Source organism: Chaetura pelagica, unplaced genomic scaffold, assembly GCF_000747805.2.
Source record: "Chaetura pelagica isolate M959 unplaced genomic scaffold, ChaPel_1.0 scaffold21, whole genome shotgun sequence".
Taxonomy (NCBI): domain Eukaryota; kingdom Metazoa; phylum Chordata; class Aves; order Apodiformes; family Apodidae; genus Chaetura; species Chaetura pelagica.
Window position 1 is genome coordinate 72,802 of NW_009952251.1, and position 16,559 is coordinate 89,360.

Genomic DNA, 16,559 nt, shown 5'->3' on the forward strand with positions numbered 1-16,559 from the left:
TTTTCAAGAGATTGTGGTTGAATCAGGCACAGTTTGGTTTCAAAAAAGAGTTCAGTTCATTGTCTTGGCTACACACCCTAGTAGTTTATCAACACCTTTAATTTTTATTCATGCAGTGGTACTGTTTTCTCCTGGCAACTCCTGTGGCAGAAGTTTTAACAAAATGAGTGACAGGCTTCATGTGTGTTCTTCAGCATTCTGTGCTGCGATGAGCCTTGAATTTAACATTTGTTTTTTCACCCTCATAATTAAGTTCTTTTTCAGACTGACTTTATGCTGAGATGATAACATACAGAATTTACGGGATATCTGTGCTTATTTTGGTCAATAGGTTAAATTAGCATCAATGGTTTAGTATTGCAAATAGTTGTATGAGTGAATATAACCTTAGGACATGGAGCTGTGAGGGCAGGGAGAAAAAACCTCTGTGTGGTCAGAAAAGCATTGGTGTATCTGAATAAGAAAGCAGAGAGATTTATTCGTATATTGTCAAATTAACAGTCTTGCAATATATACACCAGTAACAAATAATTCTTCTAAAAACAGTGTTTAAACATCTGTGGTAGTGAAGCAATTTGTGAAAGGCAAGGAAAATACAAGGAAAAAAGTTTTGGGAATCTGGACTGTTTATATTGTTTGTGCAACTTCAAGCTACATGGTTGTAATAGCCAGCAAAATGAAATTTCTTTATGGTTTTAAGCACTATTCTAGCAATCGTCTCTGACCCTACACAATAAAATTTATTTCTCTATCTGATTGCACCAGAATTACTGCCTTTAGGATTCAAGAAACAGAAGTGATTGCCAGGTCTTCACCAAAACTTTCTTTATAAAGTTTCTGGTGCATAGTTCATCAGCTATACTGTTGAAAGCAGATACAACAGAGCTGTGTAGTTAATGTAATTAAGAATTTCAGGGACTTAGTTCTGTTATTTATGAAGTGGCACTAAGGAAAGATTTTAAATATATTCAGTCTAGTTTCCCAGCCTGATGAGGGAATCTATTGTGTAGCAGTTGGATGAAACCTTTCCCATCCTGAACGCTGTCCTTCAGCTGGCAGAGCCACATTTTCTGAGTATGGTGGAGTCCTTTGCTTTTTCCTCTACTGGTTAGTCATTCTCTTGGCATGAAATCAGCAATGGAGTCCTGGAGGGTTAGCAGTCTTGCTGACTTGTTGTTACACATTCTGTCTAGGATTACCTCTGCTGAAAATACCCAGTAACCAAAGGCCACAATGTAGGAGAGCTGAAAATACTTTCATAAATAGCTCTTAAAACCTAAACTCAGATAAAACTAATAATTATTCCTAATAATTATTTTCAAAATCCACAAAAACCTAGTGGCAAAAGGTCTTGGCAAATGTAGGCTGAAGTACATCTTCTTTGAACTTCACCACTTCCCAACACCAGCTTCTAACATTTTGCTTCATGTCAGTTTTTCTGTGCCAAGGAGGACAAGGAAGAGCTTCCTCTTGAGATCTGTGGCAGAGGTTTTTGTTTAAGTGGCAGAGGAGCTGCTTGAGAGTAACCTTCAGTCCCCAAGTGAGTGGTGTTAATTTCCTGCAAAATACAGGGGAATATATTCCCACTGGGGTGTACACACGACTCTTGCTGATGCTAATGAGAGCTGGGTGCTTGTGTCAAGAGGGAAATTACTGTCTGTGTACCAGGGCTGCATCAGTGGACAGTGTAATTGCATTGTTTCACTCATTCTTCTTTGCATTGTGTCTTTCATTGTTATTTCTCCTGTTGCTATAACTGTCCTAAACCAAGCTTTCCTAAGAAAACCACACAATATTCTAGTATCCGTTTTGTCGGTGTGCCACATAAAATGCTCTAAACTTGGGATTCCTGGGAAAACAGCAGAGGGAACTTTGGTAGGTCAAACTGGTTCTTCTGGACTTGCTCAAAAATAGTGGTGAATTTGTTTCATGTGGACAGCTGTTTGTCTGAAAGCTTCCTTTAGTACAATATGAGAGTGAATCAGTCCCCTAATCCATCACTGGAAATCTCTGCTACCACCCAAGACACTTAAAAGAATCACATTTATGGTTATAATTGATAGCCACTGTTTTGACAGGCAAACAGTTTTCTTCTCCCAGTGGCTTCATGCAGTTGGCCTCCAGAAGACCTTACCATTATCACAATTTTACTAAAGAAAATATACAAGCTAATAATAAATCTGTAAGGAAGGATTTTAACCACAAGCTACTATGTCTAATTAGTAAAGTACAATAGTCAAGGCCAGAGAGGGAAAGTATTATTTATCAGAAGGACTGATTGTGTCAGTTTAAAAATGCAAAACTATTATTTATTATGCTGAAACATATTTCAAAATACAGTATATGTAACTCAACTCTTATTTTGGCATTGTTTTGAATTTTACTGCTTTGCAAAAAAGTCAGTTATAGTAGAAATGCAGAGGTGGTATCCATGATGCTTCCACCTTAGAAGTTCATTGTGGAACATAAAACCAAATACTTTTAGGTTTTCTGTTGGCCTTTACCCCTCCCTTTCCTATTCAAAAACCAACACTCCCTCTCTTATAAGTGTCCGCTTGAAAGAGACTCTCTACTATGTACTGCCTCTTACTTCAGAGTTTCTCAAGCTCTCTGAGCAGTGCTGGGCTTGAACACAGGCTAATGCATCATACTGAGGAAGCCATTTTAGGTAGCTCAGCTACTGCAGAGATCTCTGCATGTCTACTCTGTATTGCTAAATGGGAGGAGTGCTGGTTCCCAAGACACATTCCTTTTGTGCAGTCTCCAGCAGCAATCTCCAGGAAGGGGTACTTCTGCAGTGAAGCATATTAAAGAAGTGTGGAGCAAGGAGGGTAAGAGTGAGTGTGTTAGGAAAGAAAGAGGAAATTAATGAAGAGAGAACTTAAAGGATATGGCAGGGAAATATTCAAGGATAAAAAACATCATACCAAACTAGTTGGAAAATGAGACAGGTGATAATGCTGTGAGAATGTAATCATGCTCTGAGGTGATCAGTAGAGAAAGAGAATAGGACCTTTTAAACTAGACAAGTAATTTTTATTCTTTGTGCCTCAGTTTCTTCATTTGTAGAATGAACGTTATGATATATGCTCAACATTAATTGATCATTAGATAGTCACTGCATACCCATAGAGAACTGACCTTTCATGAAGGTTGGGCTATTATCTCAATCAAAATGTGAGGGTGATCTCTGTATTCCTGAAATTTTTTAAGGGTCCTATTTTTCCTGGTGACATCATGTGAACCTGCATTGAGTGGTTTCACTTCATGAAAGTCAGACATCAAATCTGACCAACAGATCACCACTGTGGCAAGTAAGGGGAGGAAGGCACATGGTTTGGTTGAGAAGGTGAATAGTGCAGTGCTGAAATGCTTTGCAAGTCTGACACAACAAAGTATCTTTGCTCTGCATGCAACTGTAACAGATTTTCATTTTTGTTTTGCAAAAGTCATGTATTGTGTTTGTCTTATGAGTTTTGTATCTGCAGTTCCAAGTCTGCAGTTCTAACGGTGTCACAGTTGCACATTGTTTTTCTGTAGCCAAGTGGGCTGAGCAAAAAGCTTTGGAGGGTGAGTGGAGATTCTCATATAGTGCCTCCATGGCTGAAATGCCAAGAAAACACCAAATACCATGAGAGTTATAATATGAGAAAAATGAGAAGTCCTTCCCCTTATAAACATGCATGATACATACAAATACTATACAAATATAGGTAGTTGATACTTTTGTGAATTCTGGTGTCATGTGGCTAGTAGCAGGGGAAAGAGACACAACAGATGAGAAAGCATGAAACATAAAATCCAGCAATATGATCTTGTCAGGTTTGGCACCAAAGAGGTGTCTTTTGGTCCTTTCAGTTGGTCTTTTCCCTGTCCCACCTTGAAATGGTGCTTCTCAGTTGCCTGCAAGGAGATGGAGGTACTGGTGGAACAGCCAGGCATGCTGGCTCTCACCTGACTGCAGAATTCCCAAACCCACATCTCAGAAAACCACAAAGTCAGCAAATAGTTCCAGAGTGGAGCTTGCAACATCTGCAGACTGCACAGGGAGTCTCTGTCTCCTACTTTGTCTTACTGACTGAATCTTACAGGAACAGATTCAGTCAGAAACTGCAGTTGTCTTTGTCCTGTATGACAGAATAACAAATTATTGGAAAAATTAGTAGCTTCACTGCTCTTTTCTTTTAGTGGAGATGTGAGAAAATGGGTGCCTGTGAAATGGAAATCAAGAAAGCAGAGTCATGAGCTTATTCTGGTCATTTTCCTTTGCTTTGAGTATGGAGTTACCATTCCCAAGAATTGACTGTGATTAACATGTTCCCCTGGGGTTGGCAGGTTGGCATTTGCAGAGTCCACACAGAGCAGATATAGCTGTTTCTGTCCACATTCTGGCACAGAATTAGTGTTCACTTCAGGAGAAATTACTTACCTCTAGGGAGGAATCAAGAGGAAGAAATGGCTAATGCTGTCTGAAAGTAGGGAAAAAATGAGAATTTATGGGAATAATTCCTTGCATTGGTGGAGTGTAATTCCACAGTTTGGTGCACAAGCAAGCAGGGCTTGTTGCATTGGACAGACTACAAATCAGTTTTGTCCTTCTTCTGATCAAGTTGTAAATCACAGCTGTGCTCTATTACTGTAGGTTTTTTTCTTCCTTGATGTATGTGATGTAGGATGCAGGATTCTTGTACTGGTGACCAAGACCTCCAGCAACATGATCATCAGCTGGCTGAAGCATCATTTCATAGGAAGAGACGTATAGCTGCCATTCAACATCATGCTTTACCTGTTCAGCTCTTTACAGTGCTTAGCCCTCTTTGTAAACACTATCTTCATCACTCAGACTACCTCAGCACCCTTTCTGAAAATAATTTCCTTGCAGTATGAAGGATGACTCTTCATGCTTCTGTTGTCTGTATTTACATAGCAGCCAATGAGAGTTACTCCATTCCATAGGTTCAGTAGATGGACTTTCTGGTTTGGACTTCTAACTCAGATAGTACGAATTTTAGAGTACTATCATGGTTTTGTCTTTGGTCATTTCATGTGCTGTGGAAGTAAGATTTGATATATGGCACAGGTGAACAGAACTGTCCTACTGGTAAAGATCTTCTTAATTACCAGAATGAGCTACTGTAACTTTTATTGTGTCCACATGGTTGATACTCTCAGAATAAACGTCACTGTAATTTAGGGCTTCTGTTTGACATTTTGTTCCTATATGTGACACTCTCCATTGAAGATTATAGATTATTTACCTGTGAGGTGTTACAGCAAGCAGCTTCTCAGATTTGGTGCAGGGAATTCTTTCATTAGCCCTTAAGTCTGTGAACAATGCGATGATCCAAGCAGTAATACAAATGTGATTAGCTGTCTTTTCTCAGCTTTGTTTGCTTTGTTCTACTATGCTTACAAGTTACATAATGAGTAGTGTATACAGGTTATGCATTAAAGGCAGTTCCCTGTTGCAGCAGGCTTCATGGCAAATTTATTTTCCTCATAGTAAAACTTCAGTGGGGAAAAAAAAATTGCACTGTTGATTTATTTTAAATGAACTCCTGGAAGGCTTACTAAGTATGCCATGTGAAAAGCTCCTTGAAGTGCTGAGGGTTAATACTCTTTGCTCTTAATTTCAAATTCCAGATAAATATGGTTTCAGCTTTGATCCTATCTGGACTTCTTTGTCACTGTACTAATTAATTCAGCATGCTCGCAGAAAGATGCTAATTTGGGCATCAAAGAAGTAAACGGGTGGGGGAGGTTGTGTTTAATCAGAGTTGTTAAAAAGATACATTTTATTCCCATTTGACTGGATCTGGAAGCTCAGTCATTTTAGTCTAGCTCCAACAGTATGCTACAGTAAATTTTAAAAAAAATTTTAAAAATATAAAAAAATAAAATACAAAAAGGCACTCGTTCATTTATTGTTGACATAACAGAAACAACATATTGGTGTTAATAATGTGGATTTCTTCATATTTGCAGTTTGTGCACAACTTCTTCTCTTCCTGCTGACCATAACCAGTTTTACTCTGGTCACAGCATTAGAATAATGTGGACTGTCTCCCAAAATAATTTGAATATGACTAAATATGAAGATACACTCATTAAGTTTGGTTCTCTTTGTGAAATACAAATAATAATTGTAGCACTGGACATTTTAACAAATTGTCTTGTTCTTCCATTGGTATAGTCAGACTTTAGGTAATTTTTCCCTTTCCATAGGAGCTCATTTGGGTTGTTGCCCTGTTGTTGACTACAGAAAGCTGCTCTTACCATCTGCCTCTTCTTTGGTGCTGCCCTGGCAGCCAGCCCAGGTGGGTGGCAGTGCAGGGAGGAACCAGGCTCACCAGTAACTTTCCTGCGAGCCAACCTTGCAAAATCTAGTTACAAGTAGATTTTGTTTTGTACTTTTCCAACTTACCAAATAGTGTTGGTGTTACACACAGCACTGCCCAGCACAGCAGTGCCCTTTTACCAGAAATGAACTCATGTCATGGAGATACTTTCATACTGCATATTGGTGAAGATTTGAACAGTGTTGCCCAGATCCTGCTGTGTGTGCTCTGCTCTCAAAATGTCAAAACATGTTTTACTAAAACATGTTCTCTTCTTTCTGTAGCTTTTTCAGCTGCTGCAAAGCCCATGGTCTCACTGATGTAATACTCAATGGCATACTTCTGCCCAATAAGTAAACATTTAATAACAAACCTTTTAGGTACTTAGAGAGCCAGTAAAAATGTAGAAGACGTATTTCATTAATGCTGCTATTAACATAAATGTGAAATGAGCCTGGCCTGTAATCACCAACAAGTCTGACTCACTAAGGATCTTTATGGCAATGTTTAATACTCTGTAAAAGTGTATGTATGAAAGTGATTAATCAAAGCACAGCACTGCTTCTAGAGTATTTCTTCTACTGTAAAGCTGAGTGATAAAATAACTTAAAACACACGACAGAAGTGGCAGTTAATAAGCGTTTTATAGTCCCTTTGTGGACCTGAAAATCATACCTTATTAGTATCTTTACCTTTCTTGCACACTCATTCATTCTTACAGTTAAATTCAATTTAAAGTGTTATTTCTAGTCTTTCATAAGGGAGCTGCTTTAATAATATCAGCATTTTTTTCCCATTTGCTGAGAAACTACTAGGAGCCAGAACTTTTGTTAGATATGCTTTACAAATCATTCTGTTTTTTTACAGATAATTGCTGGAGGTATCAGGATTTTGTAAGGTTTTATACCTTTCTTGAGTTTGTCATAGGTCCTTCTGAATTATTTCCCCACAGATGTTTGCATTTCCATTATGTACCCTGTTAGCTGCAGTGACACCTACTGATGTAGGGCAACTAAATTAGCTGAGAAATCCAAATTGTTTAATTTAGTCAACAAGCTGTTTAGGGTACACCCACCAGATGTTTCTCCTGCTTAGAAGTTTGGGACTTTATAGACCTGCCTGCTTTTTAATCCTAGATGCAAATATCAACACATTTGAGATCTGGAAGCTCTTGGCACCACACGGAAACAGCGTTGCCATGAACACAGCTGTAGGTCTTCCATAGAAGATATTTATCCCAAGTATAAAAGAGCAGACCTTTAGAAGGTTTTTTAAATTTTTATCCCTTGGAATCCTTGAAAGGAAGTATACATATGCTTTAATGTTATAGCCAATACAATGTTAATAAATACTGCAAGAAGACGACACATATTTGATATTCAGAGACTTTGTTCATTTAAGGCTTCTCAGGACAAAAATTTATTTGTAGGGCACCCTTTGAAATAGGGTGAAACGGGATAGTTCCTCACTCTTGCAGCATGTTTTCAACTGTTACATGTGAGTTTTTCCCACAAACAGGAAGCACTCAGAGGTCTGATCACATAAAGAAAATCTATGTATGCTTTTGTTTACAGGAAAATTATGCTCTGAGTCATTGGAATATTCCCAACTTAAATGTATACTAAGATTATTAGGGCTTTAACTTCTGAACAGTACTTCCTAGGTATGTATAGTGGATAATCAGAGAACTGGGGCAGTCACTCAAACGTGGGAAGATACAGATTTGTTTCCTTACTGTTGTTACATTTGCAAGTGGCTTCATTTGACATAAACTGATTATAGAAGGATATAGAATGTGAGAGGATACAGGTGATCCGTTTGTTTTCAGGTCTTCTAGTTATATTTCTCTGTTTGCTACATAAGGTTTTAAGAGTATCAATACTGTTAGATATTAAGTTGAAGAGAATTTTGCTGTGCACAGTTTAGCAAAACAGACCTTCTGAAATTGTGTGCCATACCTTTTTTCATAATTGTTTTTATTCTTCTGAAAATAGTTTTAATACAAAAGGCAGATTTTACCACAAACCAATTATTTGTTGCCTGGAGAATGAGAAGCTTCAAATCCTAAAGCCATTCAGTTTTCCTAGAATTTTAATGTGGATTTGATTAATTCCATAGTATAATTTTGACAACAGATTTTATCCTGTCCTTGTTGAAGTCAGCGGAGGGCCTTGCACTGATACCAAAGAGAACAAGATCAAACCCAGCTGAGCAGCAATGCTCTTAATTTTTTTTTTCTGTTCCTGTAAGCAGTAGAAAACCTTTAAGCCTGTAGTGCACAAATCCATGCAAAATTACAATGGATGGAAATTAATTTTGTAATTGGAAGACCATGGCAATTAGAACACGAGTGAGCAAACTATAAATTTTAGGACAGGGTGTATAAGTTCAGATAGAGATGATACTGGGGTTTTTGTTGTTTAACATTGTCTGCTCTATATCCCTTAAGAGTGTTAAATTTTTGCTGCTTTTAGTTTTTAATGTTTGTGCAAGATTTTGTTGAGCTGAAAAATATATTGCAATACTAAGAGAATAATAATAATAATAGAATAGATAATGGATTTTTATGGCATAGCAATGTGCAAAAGAGGCCAAAAATCTGAACGTTTCCCTAGCCTTGAGCTACATGCTGTATACTTAGTGTAACAGGTAAAAATTGTAAGCCTGCACAAATGTCATCTGAAGGCAAAAATGGGTAAATTTTTGGGAAATTTGGGAAAACAGCTAAAAGCTGTTTTCATCAAGACCAACTCACTATTTCCAATTTATAATTACACTGGAACTTGCCAATTTTATGCCAAGAGCAGCTCTACCAGCAAACAGCACTGTTTTCACTGGGAGTTGCCACATTGTCAGTTATTACAGTCAAAATCCTCACTTTACTTTTTAAAAAATGTATTTCCTTGGAAAGCAAAAAATAATACCTAGACTTGAAAGGGACATGTGTTAAAGATTTCTTTCACATTTCTCTCAAATATGCAACATATCTAACTTTTACTCCCTGCAGCAATACAAAATGCCCAAGAACAGTGTTTTCAAAATCGATAGGTACTACAATTGAATGTGAAACTGTACAAACCCATAATTGAAACTGTGGGAGAAAAGCAGACAGCTGAATATAAACAAAGTACCGGAGTTGGATTGATGACCAAGGTGCAAGTGCTAATACAGCCTCTCTTGAGAAAACTGCCATGAGACCTTTGCAGCACGTATAAGTGTTAGCAGGCTGGGATGTTCAAGGTGCAGCCTGCTGGTGCTCATCCCCAGGAGATTCAGTGTTTGGCTGCCTGACATCACTGTAGAAAACAATATACACAGAGTTTCTTTTCTTTTTCACCTGGATTGTCTTGTATCTGTGAACCCTTCTCAGTTTGTATCTTCTTACTCTGCTTGTACAACCTCTCTCACACTTGTGTTTCCTGATGGCTGACTTCACTGCCACCACCAATCTCTGATGGGGTTTGTGGGTGCACAGTCTCTTGGGATTGCTAGAAATTAGACAGCAGCAGTGGATTCAGCATGCTGCTCTATACTGAGGAGAAGCAAAAGTATGGGAAGTATCTGTTGTCTTTCTAGAAGCACTGAAATGAGCAGGGTCCATGTAAAGACCCATGTAAAGAAGATGGTTTGGAAATGAGGTGTATGTATATTTTAATCAAAGGATCCCTCAAAGAATGTAAGACACCATCTATCTCTATTGCTACCCATCAGAAAAAGAGGAAAGCATGCACCAAGATATTACTTGTCCTACTCCTCAGCACTGTCCATGGCAGTGCTGCAGTAAGGCATCTCATGCTGTTACCTGTAACATATGCTCTTTTCATTTGCACCAAATGCTACATGTCTGTGTCTCATGCCCATCATTCCCTTTTAACCAGGCAATTATTGTCTGGAAGACTTGTAGCAGAGGCCCTAAGAATTTAATTTGACCACAAGCTCAGGAAATTTATTACATTCACAAAAATATTTATCATTAACTGAAGAGCCTGACAGAATATTTGCAAGATTCCTGCTTTGGTCAGAGGAGAAGCCTAAAGTCAAAGATTTACAGCATAAGTGTATTCCACTTGAGGCAGTTTGGGCTGACATGAAAAATAAAAAGGATAAAAGAAAGATGACCAATGCAATGCTGCAGACTTTCACTGAAGAGTTTGCAGTTTTGAGTCAGAGTAATTAGTTTGCGATAAGGTATATTAAATGAAGAAATCATTACTTTTCTTTACATTGCTTTCATGCATGCAAGGTCACATAAATTTGCATGGGATGACAGATTGATCATTTATCTACTTGTGGACCTCAGAATTTCAATTTGGAGAAGAGGAGGGGAGAGGTTCTATACTTTTTGACCCATAATTCAGGGGCATATTTGACATACTTAACCCCAGTATTCCATCTAGCTCCATCGGAAATGAAATGTAGCTCCCCAGTTCAGTCACCTTTTATAGGCTGCATAAAGCAGATTTATGTTATGTGAATTTGTACAGTGTATAGGATAGTGGGACCCCCGAATTGATTGGGGTCTCTGGAGGACTTTCACAGCATGAATATTACATGATAGCATATTAATAGGCAGGGGAAAAAAAAACACCCAAAGAACTTTGAAAAAGAGCTCTTATGAACTATCTAGTTTTTTAGTCTCAGAATATAGTGAGATTTTATTCTTTCCAATTGCATCCTCATTTAAACAAAGAACAAATCTTTAAACTAAGGCCAAACATGAATGAGGGACAATAGTTACTGATAGGAGCAGAACACATGGTCGAGTCTGGGTGCTGACACCACAGCAACTGCAGATTGGTTTCAGAGAGCTGTCCTGTGATAAGAGGAACCCTGAACCACTTTAAAATGTGCCGTATTAATAGTCCAGCCCTGTGTTGCCATGCATTTCAGGTTTGTTCAGGCTTTTCAACTTACTTTCAAACAATAGCTTTGAAAAGAACTGAGTCCAAAGCAATTTGTAACCAGTCTTCCCTATTGCACAGTGCCCATTTAATACTGGTAATTTATTTTGCAATGTGGGAAATTTATGACTAACATTAAAAACTCGGTGTTTTGATTGTCTAAACTTTCTGTGGTTTATGACAGGTACTGATTTTTATTCTAGTAATTATTTCCTTCTGACTCCTTCCTTGTTATCTTACAGATTTGGAAAGAAAAAAGAAGATAAAAATGGGAAAACAGATCACAAGGGGAATCCAAAGCAAGGCATACTTAAAGAGGAGGAGCTGGAGAAAATGAAAGATGAACGTGAAAGGTGAGTAAACGGTGGCAGCATCTTTGTTCATCAGAGGAAAAGCTTCAGAGCAAGGGACTGCTTGAAGAGACAACCAGCCAGTCTGGCTGGAGATGTCCCAGACCATGGGTGCTGACAGTTGGGTGCAGGTAACACAGACCTTTAGGCTGGTTTCATGGCCGAGTCAGGACTGCTGTATGACAGGAGCTTGTCTGTCTCCTGCAGTTTCTCTGCATTTCACTGTGGTAGCTGTTAAATCTGGTGACGATCATTTCCTTCAGAACCTATTTCACCTTTACCTATTCCCAAGAGCAGCTGACTTTTTTTCTTTACTTCTCTAAAGCAAGATCCTCATTCCTTCTTTCCAGAAAACCTCCGCTGTATTTTCTAGCACTTCAGAGCTCTTTGGCTTCAGCTGGCTGTGTCACCAAGTGGTCGTTTTTGTAATTAGGTATGTTATTTCTGCACAGCATTAGTTGATTAGCCACATGTTGCAGAAATATCTACTCAGCAAATGCTGAGTATGCCAGGAGACACCAGGAAGAAAATAGGTTCCAATGGTTAAAATCAGTTTGATTTGAAGAGGCAGGAGTCTACAAGCAGTGAGTTGGGCAAGGCAAGAAGCTGGATGTGTGCCAGCTCTGAGTTGCCATATTTCGGAAGTAAGGCTCTGAGACTGAAATAAAAAGAACTACTGATGTGAATAAGTCCAGTTCTCTGTCTTGTCCATGAAATACTCCTTTTCATTCCAAATATTTAGCAACTTCATTATCCTTCCAAAGAGAATTTATAGTTTTCTGCTTTCCCCCATGCCTTTCAGGAAACGGGGATAGTTTGTAAGTGCTGACAAGGTTCAGCAAACTCCTCTCTTCACTTCCCTCAACTCATCTAGATGTACTTCATGGTACTCTGAAGAAGATCTTTGTTTCCCTCTGATGGCTCCTATCAAAAAAGTTGGAGCCCATACTTGCTGGCTCTTAAGAGGTGTCTGCAGTTGCTGTAAAACTTTCGAAGTTGTAGTAATATGGGTTGTCAGGGCATGGGGAAAGCTTTCAGAGGTATTTCCTTCACTGGAACATCCTGCTTCTGGGAGATGAAATGGAAGCAGATATGGTTCCTTTTGGGCAGGCAGGGTCTTTCCACATGGACCAGCTTTTGTTGTGCTGGTCAATGCCCTGGAAAAAGATGCCCTGTTTTTGTTCAAGTCATGCAAAAAATTGCATGATCAGCGGTCTAAGTGGTAGCTAATGGGTTTGAAGAGGAAAATAAATAAACTCAAAACCCAACCCTTGAAGTCTGCTGCTAGTATTTACTGTTTTAAAAGCTAGTAAGGTATCCAGTTGCTACTGGATATGCTCAGCCAGTGTTTAAGTTTTTAACTTAAAAGTTAGGTAGTGTATCAAAGTTAGGTAGTGTACCATTTGTTTTAAAATTTCTGTGCTGTGTCCTTGATTTTGCCAGATTGATGAGTACCTTTATTTTAAACTGCTGACTCCCAATTTGGAAACTGACAATATGAGAGGTATGTGTCCTTCATTTTAAAGAAGCCAGTGTCTTTTATTAGGATCCTGGCAAGCTAAGAAGCATGTATCCCATCTGTTAAAGGGCCAGTGTCATTTACTAAAATGTTGGCAGGCTGCAAGGAATGAACCCGTCTGTCTAGAGGTCTATCGTTCCAATTGGACACAAGATAATTGTTCTTAATATTTCTTTTGCATGGTATGCTTTTTTTAAATTACAGTCACTGATTGACAGTAACTTGGTAAGGCTGCATTAGAAACTGGCAGCTCAATGTCTTCATCATTCTGGTTTCTCTAGTAATTATTTCAGTTTTGACCTGGGAGAGTTTGCAGCTGAAATGGAGAACAGCAGGTGTGTTGTCAAGTGGATGAACCAAGATGATATTTTTAATTCACTTATTTGATTCTTCTTGTATAATGCACAAGAATAGAAATATCACATTATTTTTATCTGATAATACATTTGAGGAATTATTAATAATGATAATAATAATAATAATAATAATAAACAGAACCAAAAAATCCCAAACAAATAAACCAACATAAACAAACACAAATGCAGAAGTGCAAAAAATTTTCCCTACGTTATCTTCAGGGCAGTGCAATACATTGTAAAAACAAGCAATTTGCTTCAACTTTCTCAATGAAGTTAGAGCATGGCTGTATATATTTGCCCCCATAAAGTTGCCTAGAAGTTGATGACTGAAACCTTCTTGAGTCAATCATAAAACAGAAGAGACTTGATCTTTCCTAGAGGAGAATTATGTAAGGAATCTAGTTCTCATATATCAGTAAGAACTATATTGGGAAACTGATTAAAAACAGTGGAAGAAAACTTGACTTGAGGGTAATTCAGTCCCTTTGCTCAATTGTTGACTGTTCGCCTAGTGATGATGCTCAGTAAGACAGTAAAGACAAGTTTTATAGTTCCATCCCAAGATTTAATAATTCTATAACGTAATTTAAGTCCAAGATTTTAATGCACATATTGGCAAAGAAAACCTTGTGGCACATACACACCATAGATCTTCTGCTTCTATGACTTCACTAGCTGCAATCTGCATACTTGGTCTCATATTTATAAAACCAAGCTTCAGTGAGTCTTACTAGAACACAAAAGGTTTTAAAATCTGTTCTTGAGAGTGAAATGAATATGTGTAGGGATGTAACAGTAGATCAGAGGATAGAAATGGAGGATGTTTTCTCCCATGATACCTGTGAACAAATCCTGTATTTAACAGCTTGAACAAAATACAAATTCATTTTCTTACATTTAACCTTTTTAGAATTAACTTGAACATGTACCTAATTTTGGCTTTCCACAATTAGCTGTATAAGTAATTCTTGTTCAGGTGCTCAATCCAATAATTAATAATCCTAAAGTCAGTTTTCTTACTTAAACTTCACAGTTTTTTAAATGCTGACTGCCTAAATATTTCAGAATCTATCATACTAAGTATGATTTTTCATCTTACAACTCTTTTCAGAGACCAAGCTGGACATTACTGGAAGAGGTCAATAGTAGTTGAGTTTTGGGCTGGGTGTGACAGGATTAATGATGGAGTGCATTTCAGCATCTTAGCAGATGTGTACCTTGCATGGTTTTGGATGTTGGTTTTGCCTGTAATATGTGCTTGGCAGCTCTCCAAAAAAACAGAATGCTGTTCTGAAACCTCAGCTGAGAAATATTTTTAGGAGGGAGCGCATTTCCAGTTCACAGGAGTAGGGCATTTCTTGCAGTCTTTACAGAGAGTTTTTTGATTGGTATTGGATAGGTAAAGTAATATCTCACAAAATTCCAGAGGTAAGCCTGCTATAAAGAATGCAGCCTTCTTCCAGAAATTTTGACAAAGATTTGCAGGCATGCAGAAATGTCAGATGTGTTCACTGCACAGTTATAGGTTGACTGTGCAGTACAAACTCTATTTCTCTGGCATCTGACGGGAAACATCAGATCCTACGTAGGTGTGCTGGATGAGTGTAAGTCCATCATTCTCAGAATAGGTTGGATTTCCTGCTTCGCTAAGAAGGAATTGTAAAGTGCATGTGCAACAAGTCTGGCACATCCAGAATGTGTTAGAGCTAGTAGGCGTATGCAGACAGAGTGTAGAGCACACTCACTCCGTAGTGCAGATGCTTCCCGAAAGGATTCGACTTGCTTTCACATTGGTCTTCATCATAGATTTGCTTGGCAACCCCTTTTATGGGCCTTCAAGGTTCAGATTTGAACCTTAAAAAGTGAAAATAAGTATTTCTCTAGCCTTGCAATTTCTACTTCCATTCCACGTAGTCCTATTCTCAGTTCTCAGTGCAGCTCTCTGGGTTCCCTTGTAGCTGCAGGTTTCTAAAGCACCTCCACATCCCGTGCTGAAATGCTGATATTGTAGGATTTTTTTACTTCCTGAATTCCCTAGTGATCCTCACCAAGACCAAGGTCACATTGTGCTCATTGCTGTTCAGGAAGCTTGGGCCTGACCCTAAGCACTACGGTTGAGGTAGAAGAGACAAAATCTGGCAAGAAAAAAAAACAGTGTCTTGTGGGTGGGAATCTGACATGCAGGCGGTGCAGTTGCTTGTCCAGGTTCCTAAAAAGTCCCTATCAGGCTAGGAATTTGTTCCAGACCTCAGCCCCATGTCTGTCTCCCTTCTTTTCAAAGCCAGTACTTTATTATATCGCTGTTACTCCTGCAGGCTTCATCTGGTTAACAGGAATTTAGGATGTAAGACATTTCTTGTTAAGTAATAGTCTTTGTCCAACTGAATATGAAGTCAACACCTCCTCCAAATGGCACTATTCTTCTCCCCCTACCTCCCTTAGCTTTCCTTGTGCCACTGCAACACGATGTCACTGAAACTTGACTAGAGAAAGTCAGAAGTTCGTGACACAGATAGTTTAGGAGGACAGATTTAACCGGTGATACAGTTCTCTGAGGTGGCAGTTTTCTCCTTCCCGACGCAAGTCAAGTGATTGATTGGACTGAGGCCCTATTTTAAATAAACTCATCATTTTGTTCATGCTTCAAAGAGTTTGGCTGTGATAAAGCATGTGCTCCAAAGGTCTAGAATCTGCCCATAAAAGGAAACAGCGAGTGCTATGTCTGAGGTTTATTTTGATCAAGATTACTCAAATCTGTATTTTTAGTGTGATTTGTATAAATTACTTAGCATTTATCATTTTAACAACAAGATGTTCATGTCATTATTAAATAAAGGAAGAGACCGTCTCTTACTTTCCCTCAAAACAGGATTACTCTTCCACCCTTCCTCCATTTTTTATCCACTCCTTTGGGCTTGTTTTTTAATTTTCTAACTTCTGAAAATCATTGTAAAACAAACTGGATAAATATATTAGGTACTTGAGTTTTACAAATGATAATTTGTTTGCCTTTCAAGTGCAAATAAGTGACTACCAATTGAAAGAAATCTATTTTTTCCTGTTTTATTAGGATTATTTTAGTGGAATATTCC

General features: G+C 38.3%; 1 protein-coding gene across 1 annotated transcript in view; it reads left to right on the top strand.

Annotated features, from left to right (window-relative positions):
- LOC104397411 (partitioning defective 3 homolog B-like) overlaps positions 1-16,559 on the top strand; it is a 142,740-nt gene that overhangs the window by 32,378 nt on the left and 93,803 nt on the right. Inside the window, exon 4 of the mRNA XM_010007371.1 lies at positions 11,482-11,592. Coding sequence (XP_010005673.1) covers positions 11,482-11,592 — 111 coding nt within the window. The remainder of the gene's footprint in view (positions 1-11,481; positions 11,593-16,559) is intronic.